At 34.1% G+C, this 10557-nt stretch overlaps 1 protein-coding gene across 1 annotated transcript in view; it reads left to right on the top strand.

Annotated features, from left to right (window-relative positions):
• The first annotated feature begins 305 nt into the window (after positions 1-305).
• The window catches only part of ANAPC1 (anaphase promoting complex subunit 1), a 141768-nt gene continuing 131516 nt past the window's right edge, over positions 306-10557 (top strand). The window contains exons 1-6 of the mRNA XM_051975808.1: positions 306-391; positions 4981-5217; positions 6107-6268; positions 8751-8802; positions 9008-9108; positions 9834-9916. Of these exons, the coding sequence (XP_051831768.1) occupies positions 5005-5217; positions 6107-6268; positions 8751-8802; positions 9008-9108; positions 9834-9916 (611 nt within the window). The 5' untranslated portion in view covers positions 306-391; positions 4981-5004. The remainder of the gene's footprint in view (positions 392-4980; positions 5218-6106; positions 6269-8750; positions 8803-9007; positions 9109-9833; positions 9917-10557) is intronic.

The following is a 10557-nucleotide window of genomic DNA, read 5'->3' as shown; positions in this document are numbered from 1 at the left end:
CGGATCTAGGGACTCCAGACTCCAAGAGGAGGGCAAAGAAAGGGGCGGAGCCTCCGCATCAGTTCCCGCCCCTCAAAGACGCGGGGCATGACGGGACATCCAAGATGGCCGCGCCCATTTGAACCTCTTGCCCGAGCCGCTCGCGCGTCCGCCCGCTCGGTCTTCAGCCCTCCCGGATACTAGAGGCACCGTGTCGCCCTCCCGCCTTCCCCGCCACCGCCACCGCTTCCTTCACAGCCCGGGAGGGAGAGGGAGGGAGGGCATGAGAAGTTGCAGCGGCCGAAGAGTCACCGCGACGCATCACTCCGCTTGCCAGATCCCGTCCTCGCCCCAGTCCCCGCGTCTCCGGGGAGCAGCAGGGGCAGCGCCCGACGTTTCCTGGGTCACTCAGGTGGGCGCGCCCCCCTCCAGAAGGTGCTGGGGCTAGCCTTGCCCTGGGTTCGGCCTGGGTCCTCACCCGGAGCCGCCTTCTCCCTGTGTCCCGGGCTCACTTCCCTTCTCCCGCCAGCTTCATTTCACCCTGATGCCCGTGGCCCTGTCGTTTTTTTGGCTTAGAGGGTGATGGTTGGGGGCATCGGGTCTGCGGGCTGGAGGGCTGGCTCCGCTGAGGCAGTAAAGGCATGTGAGTGTAGTCTCGTGGGGGCAGCCCGGGCCTTGCCCTAAAACGCTTTAAGTTTTGTTTGAGGTGGGGGTGCAAAGGCAGATGTCTCCCCAGTCAGTGCTGGCAGTCTTCTGCCGGCGGAGAAACTTGCAACAACCACCGCGTTCTGCTTTCCCCTATGTACCTTTCCCTCTCTTCTCCAGTGTCCCCAGAAGTTCCCCTCCCCCTCCAGCACATGTGCCCGCTCCCTCAGTACCTAGGGATCGCAGAAATTCTATATGTAGACAAATATATAACATCTGTACACACACATCATATTTGGCGCGAGTATTTTTTCACTCTTAAAGCACTGTTCAATCAAACCAAACTGCCCTCATCTCAGACACCCCATTTCCTGACTGTGCCTGCCTCCATGGCCCACGCTGGTATCTTCTTACTTTTCCTTCTCGCTGTCTTTCTCTGTCTTTCCCTCCCTCTCCCTCACTTTTTCTCCTCTCTCTTTTGTCTCTGTATAGTGAGAGAGAACAAAATCTATAGATTGACAAGTGAATGTGTATACACATATTTACACACACAGAGAAGTATATATATCTGTTTACATCCTCTTAGAGGTTGTCTTTCTGGGTCTTCACAACAGCTCTTGGAGATATGTGTTCTTATTATCCTCATTTTAGAGATGGAGAAACTGAGGCTGAACGAGATTAGGTGATTTTGTTAGGAAGTATGAGACACACTCAAATTCAGATTTTTCTGACTCCCACGCCCAGCAGTATAAACATTCCTCCATATAGCTGCCACTCAACATATTTATAACACTATTACCATGGACCATGTTTCTCCACTGCCTTTTTTTCTTTAATGAGTTCACTTAGAGTCCTCGGTTTTTGAACTCACATCTTCCTGATGTCCAGTTCAGTATTCTTATCCATGCTTCATGCTGTTTCTTTAGATTATAGTCCTAATGAAATGCTATGAAAAAGCTGTCCTAAATTTTGAAGTATGAGGGTGTCTGTTTAATTTTTTCAAGATTTGAAAATAGAGGCAGCTTTGAGAACCAATTCATCAGATTACATCCTTCTTAGGTCAAATATTATTTTGGTAACATACATTAAAAAAAATTATTTCCCAGCAATTAATAAAATATAGGTTCTGTGATTTATAATCTGACTTTATAACCCCTTTGTGATTTTACAAGAACAACAGTTCTTGAATTTATAATACCTGACTGCTTTGAAGTCTATAAAACACTTTAAAATATATCTCATTTGAATATGCAATTTTTTTTAAAAGGAGAAACACTTTTCAGTGGAATTAAAAATGTCCATATCTAAATCTTTTTTTTTTTTTTTTGGACTGTGTGGGTTTTTCCCCCTAAATCTTTCTAAAGGTTTTATTTTGAGTAAAAGAATTATTTAGTACCAACATACTGTATCTTATTGATAATGTGCTAAGAATGAGTGTTTTAACTTTGGTGCTGAATAGACTATGATTTTGTCTTCTTTGTACCTTATTCAGTGCTTTACAATTCTGACCTATGTCAAATTTCAATTAAAATACATTAAAATATAAAAGATAGGCCTATTTGAAAATGTATCTAATTTCTGTCTTTTTTTCCATAGGATCATAAGTTTAGCGCTGGAAGAGAACTAAACCATCTTAGAGATCTAAACACAAACTTAGTGTTTGTGAATTTGTTTTTAAATATTTAGTTAATAGTATTTCAGTATAATTGGGTCCTTTGTAAGTTTATACATTTTATTTTATGTATTTAAAATCATTCTATGAAGGGGATCCATAGATGTCATAAGGCCACCAGGGTGTCCATGTCATCAAAAGGAACCCTCTGTCTAGTCCAAGCTCTTCAAGAACTAAATCAGAAATCACGTTTAAGATGTTTTCAGATTTGTCAATATCATCTAATTCCATAACAAGTTTTAATAGATTTAGTTAAAATATAAACTTCAGAGAATTTCTAGTATTGAAATTACTTCAACTAGTGTAGGAAGGCAGTTATAATTCACTACCTGTAATTTCTCACTGGTCACACATGTAATGTGATCAGTTAAGATCATAACTCTTAAACCTTATGTAAATATAAGATAATTGACACAGCCAAGCTTTACTTTCCAGATTTTGCCTCATGTTTCAGCTGCCTTTTTTTTGCCCTTGCAGTTCTCTTTCTCCCCACTTAGGGAAAGGGCCTAGGAATGCCTAGATTCTCTTGCCTTGACATGAATTCATGAAGACATGAATTCTTAAGCTTCTTGTTAGCCCCTTTTGAAGTATTAGCAGAGAACTTGGCACATTCAAACTGGTTAATTGTTGACTTTTATGAGTCAGAGGCAAGATTTGGATCCCAGTCTTTGACTCCAAGACTATTTCTTTATCTACCATGCCATACTTTCTCTTAGTTTGTCTATCTAGATAATTTAGTTATCCCTTCCCTATAGTAGAAGTTAGGGGCATGATACTCCTGCAATCTGGAAAATTTGCATAAAATGTTTTGGCCTTTCCTTTGTACCAAAGAAGAATTCTGAATTATTAAGGTATTAAAAGATAAAATCTGTTAGTATTATACATATAATTCTGTTTCTAAACTTTTTCTGTTTCTATGACCTCTTGTAATCTGTAGCTTCTGTAATAATCCCTTTAAATGTGAATTTGGAAATGGGAATTAATTATGCTGAATGTTAATATATCAAAACCACTGTGGAGAAAGTTGTAATGGGGAAGGAATAATTGTACTTTGAACTGAGAATTTGGTATTACCTTTACTTAGATGATTTTATTCAGTTTGGTCTTTGTAGTACACCATATTGCTAAGGGAAAAAATGACCTAAATGGTTTTGGTGGATTATCAAGGAGTATATGAAGCCACTTGGTGATTATGAAAATTTTATTTGCAATGTACACAGTGACTTCTGATTATCTACACATGATAAATTTTACATACTACATTTTTAGTGGCTCCCTGCCAATTTTTTCCCTACTCTCTCTCTTGGTGTATATTTATAGAACACAATTTAAGTTAATGTCAGATTCATGTTGTTGGTGTTGGGCAGGAGTCACCTATCTTATGGACTATATTATATAATATCAAAATTTTACTGAATATACTTGATGTTTTGAGAGACATGATTTGATTCAATCAAAAACTGAAATAAACCGTGATACAATATACTGTCCTAATTAAAAAAAAAAAAAATCAGGAACATAAATCTTTTGCAAACAAAACACTTCCAAAACTCAAAATCTAAGTGATTTTAAGCAGTTGTTTTAAGCTAACTGTGCTTTGATTCTCTACTTTTGGTGCAGATACAGAATTGACTGTAATAGTATATATAAGTGAGATTTCTGTCTATGTAATATAAATCTTATCAAAAGTTGTTTACTGTATTTGATAGCATTATTTCCTTTATCCTTAGGGAAGGGGAAAAGGAGACAAATAAAGCACAGCTGAATTATATTTAAATATCAAAAAGTTACTTGGTACTTAATCATTTTGATTAAAACATTTTAGTCAACTAGAGGCAGTAGTTTCAGTTAAACTTATGGCAGTTCTCAACAAATTACAAGTCATATTTTTGGTGTGTATAACATTAGCCTATGATCTCACAACTGTGGTCTTTAAATGAATTCTGCAAACCTTGTAAAATTCTAAACCACGGAGTAAAAAAGAAACTATGTATGTATAGAAAAATATTGTAAAGATCTGGATTCAAATTTAGGCAAATAATTTCAGTCTCAACCTGTTTCCTTACCTGTTACATGTACAGTGATATTCCTGTTAAAGATACTTAGGAGAGTTTTTATAAAACTTGTTCAAATGAATGGAACCATTAATTCAGGGGGAAAAGTTCCATGGCATAATGAATAGTGGGGACAGACTTTTAGTCTAGAAGACCATGTTTCATTCCTGCCTATGACATAGACACTGAGACCATGAGTAAGTTTCTAAATCTTGAAGCATCCCAAGTACTCTAAGACTGAAAAGTAAAGATGAGTTTCTCATCTCTACTAAAATAGAGAGTTTCCAATTCAGGAGTTCTTACACTGTTAAAATTATGAATAGGCCAAGACAATCCATAGTATATGTTTGCTTAGGCTAGAACTGTATACTAATTAACTGTTCTTTCATTTCCGGAGATAGAGGTTTTAGCCTTTGCTACTATAGAAAAATCAGTCTCTGGATCTGTTTTTTTTTTTTTTTTTTTTTTTTTTTTTTTTTAATGTAAAGAATCATAGATTATGAGAATATGATGTAACAACATACACAAACACACAAATTATAATCCATGGACAAGTATTCTGAATAATTTTATAGTATTTTTTGTTTAGCTTTGCCTCTGGATATGGACATATCTTTTATTTTAATGCAGAAATAATGTTGATATTTGGAACCCATGTCGAACATCTATGAAGAGAAGGTAACGATGATTGCAGCAGGGGATTTGCAGGAGTTTGTTCCTTTTGGCCGTGATCACTGCAAGCACCACCCTAATGCGCTGAATCTTCAACTTCGGCAGCTGCAGCCTGCTTCTGAGCTGTGGTCTTCTGATGGAGCTGCTGGTTTGGTGGGATCCCTTCAGGAGGTTACAATCCATGAAAAACAGAAGGTTCTATTAAATTTCCAGTTATATTTTGGAAAGCTAGAATAATATAATTATCCAAGGTAACCTGCATGCAAGCTGAGAAATGACATGCAATTTCTAGGATGGAAGTTATTAAATCTGGTGATAGACATTTTTATTAAGAGTATAAAATTAAAAATCTCCCTTAGATCAGAAGTTGCTAAAATGAGATTTCTGAACTTGTTTTCAAAAAATTGTAATAAATTAGTTTCATTTTGTTACACTTGTGTTCATTTAAAAATATTCTGAAAGGCTGTAGTTTTCATGAGACTGCCAAAAGGATTCAAGGTTAAGAACTCTAGATTTAGGTTGAGTCTTTTTTTTAAAATTTGTGTCCCAGAAATACAAACATCTCCATGTTTTGGTTATTATAATTGTGCTTTTCATGGAGTAAAAATTCATTTAATTATAATCTAAGTTCACTACTGCATACTCATTCAGCAAAAATTTGAGATTATTTATGGGGAAATGGAAGAAAATTGGATATGATCTTTGCTTTCAAAGATCTTAAATTTTATTAAAAGAGACAAGAAAACTGTCAGCATTAGTGCATATGAGTTTCTCTGCATGTTATTTCTGGTATCAGAGATGGGTCTGAGTAATATTTCTTGCATATTCTTTTTTTGCCATAGATACATATCATAAAGCTTGATATTAGTAAAATCTTAAGTTCCTGCTCATAAAGTTTTTTTAATAGTATAATTAAAATGTTAGGTTCTATATCCACAGTGTTTGCCTTTTTTAAGAATTTTGTAATAGTCAAGAATATTTTTACTCTGTTAATTAGTGAATCAAATGAGACACATTTTTAAAGGTAATATTTGAGAAGAATTTTGTTTTCTGAATCCTATTTCCATTTTTAAAATCTCTTCAGGAAAGCTGGCATTTAAGAAAAGGTATAAGTGATGTTGGAGAAGAAGTTGAATATGATGAAGAATTGTATGTGGCTGGTAATATGGTCATCTGGAGCAAAGGAAGTAAAAGTCAGGCTTCTGCTGTTTATAAAGCTTTTACAGTGGATAGTCCTGTTCTTCAGGTTAGAAATTATTTAAGTTTTAACACATGAATGACAATATATTGCTTAAATCCTCTCTCAGTACATTTTATTTTTAATTTTCTTCATATTTTTTCAACAATAGTAATATAAAATTTATAGAGTGGGATATTTTATGTAATTTATATGCTAAAAATAAAAGATTTTATTGTTTTGTTTATATTATGTCTTGTTTAGATTCTTTTTTGCTTGTTTGTAGAGGATATAAATTATCTTCAAAAAATGTCTTAACTTATTAATAAAATTTTAAAGAGACTTACAGAATTATAAAAAATAAGAGTTGCTCTTGGGGTAAAAAAAAAAAAAAAAGTTTTAATCTGTAGTGATGCTTTATCTAGCCCCTAATATTGCCTGAGATTGTAATTTGATGACAGGATTCTTGATATTTCCTTCTTTACCTCTGTAGATTTCAGGAGCCCTGGATTCACCTTTTATCTTTGCCGTTGGCTAGCTTTGAGATTTTATGCACCCTAGGCATTAATTACTTCAAAATGGGGAGATTGGACTAGATAATCTTGAAGTCTTTTCCTAGCTCTAAAATTTCATAAGCTTGTGAAGTTTCCTCCTTTGGATTTGAGCCTAACTCAGTAGGTTGCAGGATATTTGGCACCATGTACATATTCTTTGTCTAAAATCAGGAACACTCATCTTCCTGAGTGTAATTCCAGCCACAGATGCTTACAAGCTTTGTGACTTTGGGCAAGTCACTTAATCCTGTTTATTTTAGCAGTTTCTTCATCTATAAAATGATCTAGAGAAGGAACTATTCCAGTATCTTTGCCAAGAAAACTCTCAAAGGGGCCAGACGGACAGCAGTATGTTAGAGTGTTGGGCTTAGAATTGAGAAAATCTAGATTCCTTTCCTACCTCTAATGTTTATTAGCTATGTGACCTTTTTTTTTTTTATAATTTATTTTATTTTATAATAACTTTATATTGACAGAATCCATGCAGGGTAATTTTTTTTTTTTTTTTACAACATTATCCCTTGCACTCGCTTCTGTTCCGATTTTCCCTCTCCCTCCCTCCACCCCCTCCCCTAGATGGCAAGCAGTCCTATATATGTCAGATATGTTGCAGTATATCCTAGATACAATATATGTGTGCAGAACCGAGCAGTTCTCTTGTTGCACAGGGAGAATTGGATTCAGAAGGTAAAAAACAACTCGGAAAGAAAAACAAAAATGCAAATAGTTCACATTCGTTTCCCAATGTTCTTTCTTTGGGTGTAGCTGCTTCTGTCCATCATTTATCAATTGAAATTGAGTCTTTGTCAAAGAAATCCACTTCCATCAGAATACATCCTCATACAATATCATTGTCGAAGTGTAAAGTGATCTCCTGGTTCTGCTCATTTCACTTATTAGCTATGTGACCTTGGACAAGTCACTTGACCTCAGTCATAATAGCACCTTATCTTGCTGGGCTTTAAGGCTCAAGCAAGCTAATATTTGTAAAAAATGTGTAGCATAGTGCCTGGCACAGAATGGATACTGTATAAATCATATTCCTTTTTTTCTTCCACACTTACCTTAAAAGTCTTTTGCACATATAGTTATATGTTTTTGTAGCAATACTTTCTACCAACCTTCACTTTATTTTTTTCCTCACTTTTCAGGTGCTGTATCTAGTAATTGTCTATATGATTTTCTTAGATTTATATTTATTTATTTTTCAAGTGGATCTATGATTATATTGATTTAGAGGAACTGGTGAGGAACTTTCTCTCTGCAGATCAGCATCTTTAGCAGTGTAAGCATGTAGGCTTTAGACAATCTCCTGGGCACTAACCACCCAGTGTCAGAAGCCAGATGTTTACATCATCTCTCTGACCCCAAGGCAAGCTGCTTAATCTCTATGCCCTATATTGTATTGGTAGTTCCTTTTTCTCTTTGCTTTTTTTTTTTTTTAAGAAAGAAGGCCAACTTGCCTCTTGCCAGAGAGGTGATAGATTTAAAATACAGAGTAAGATACATATTTTTAAAATTAGTAGAAACTAGTTTTGCTGGACAGTGCATATTGGTTATGAGTCTCTTTTTTTTCTTTAAAAAAAAAAATTGTTCCTGAGGGTAGGCAAGGATAAAGGGATAAATTAATTATGTTTAAAAAGAAAAGGAAGCAGCACTTTCCATTTATTATTGTTTTGAGTACATCCCAAACAATGTCTTTGGGAACTGAAGAGTCGTATAAGAATATTTCTTGTAAGTGTAGTTATTGTGATGTTGAGGACCTTAATTAGGGCACAGAACATCATAGATTCTAAGATAAAGAATTATTTGAGGGAATTAAAAAAAAGATAATAAAATTTAATTTCAAATGATTGAACAGGAGAGGTTCAATTTTTTGTTTTTATTTTACAAATGAAAGTCTTAATGGCATCTCTTATTGGGAAGGAAGGAAAAACATTTCCTAGATACTGATTTCTTTTTTTTTTTTTTTAGTAAACTTGTTGTTTTGATTTTAGGCACTCTGGTGTGACTTCATTATATCACAGGATAAATCTGAAAAAGATGATAGTAAGTTTCTTTTTTCTTTGAACTTTATTTCATCTTGGGGTACATTCTGTCATCTATTTATAAGAGTTCTACTCTACCTAAGTTAATTTGTAATATTTTACTAATAACACAACTGTTTGCATATTGAAAAGATGTGGCTATAGGATTAAATAACATAACATAATATTAATAAAATAAATAACTTTTATGTTTTCTTTAATTTCAGATAGCAATGAAGTAGAAAAATGCATATGCATATTACAAAGTTCTTGCATAAATGTGCATAGCATGGAGGGGAAGGATTATATAGCTTCCTTACCTTTTCAGGTAAACTTGTTTAAAACTTTCATCCTTTTGCATTTATTTTCAGTTTATGGATAGTTTTATGATAAACTATTGCATATTAATGATCAGCAATATAAATACTGATCTTGTGAGAATATTGTCACTTTAAATTACTAAATGGTGATTATATTCCCTTCACTTAAGGTTTGTTCATCCTTTATGAGGGAAAAAAAAATTGTGTGGTGAATATCAAAATACTAAATCATAGTTATACTCTATAAGTCATTTTGATTAAAGTTGAATAATTGTTGATTTTATTGTTTTTTCATTATTGAATAATTACAGATTAACAAGAATAGTATTGATGAGGTTAAAATAAACATTTTTGAATGTTTAGAATGTTTAGATCAGGTTAAAAAATCTTGATTATATTAAGGAATTGTATATCTATAAAGTTACCTCTTAATCCTATGTTTCTTTTCTGTACATTATTAATTGTATACTTTTCTGATAACTTCATGTTGTTCTGAAAGCTTAGTACAGTGTTCTATTTTAAATCTTGGTTTTAATCATGAGATTTTGAAAGTACAAATACTATTTCATCCTTGGAGTAGCTAAATTAAAATATTTATAGAAATGATGTTCCTTTATTATGTCCTTATTGAAATAGGGAAAAATATCTCCAACTTACTGTTAGGATCCCAAAATTATTTTGTTAATGTAATGCCTTAATTCTTTTCTTTCCTCCTTCCCCTCCCAACTGGTAGGTGGCAAATGTCTGGCCTACAAAATATGGTTTATTATTTGAAAGAAGCAGTTCTGCCCATGAAGTACCGCCAAGTCCACCCAGGTATTCATTGAAGAATTTGAATTGAATTGAAAGAATTCACTTAGACTATTTTTTATTGGACTGTTGTAAAGCAACATTTCTTTTGTATTTTTTTTTTTTAGATTGATGCAGATAAATGTTTATTAAAAACCAGTTTGATAGTAATAAAAATAGATTACAGGTTTGAAAAAGAAAAATGAAAACTATCAGAAACCCCTAATTTTTTTTCTAAATATTTAATAATGCAAATTAAAACAACTTTGGGATACCATTTGAAGTAGAGTGAGGAAATATGATAAAAGATGTTGGAAAGACTATGGCAAATTAGGCTTACTAATTCATTTTTGGTGGAATTACAAATAGATTTAATCTATTCTGGAAAAGTTATTTTGAATCATGAATGGTTATTAAATTGTACTCTTTGTCCCAAATTTGGAATATATCTAAAGGGGTTACTTGTAGTAGAAAAAAAAAGTCCAAATATACAAAAATATGTACTCACTCTCTCAGGAGTAGTTGAAGAGTTTATGGTGTTTAATAAAGCAAAATTTCTTATAAGCAAATGTTTGGGAGAGACCATTTGTGGATATCATGCATTTTATTGACCATTCCTTTCATTTGGCATTTAATCATTTATTGTTTTGTGTTATTATTTAACTGTG

The sequence above is a fragment of the Antechinus flavipes genome, chromosome 2, assembly GCF_016432865.1.
Source record: "Antechinus flavipes isolate AdamAnt ecotype Samford, QLD, Australia chromosome 2, AdamAnt_v2, whole genome shotgun sequence".
In the NCBI taxonomy this organism is placed as follows: Eukaryota; Metazoa; Chordata; class Mammalia; order Dasyuromorphia; family Dasyuridae; genus Antechinus; species Antechinus flavipes.
Note: the sequence above shows the minus strand (reverse complement) of the source record. Positions and strands in the feature narration are given on the sequence as shown.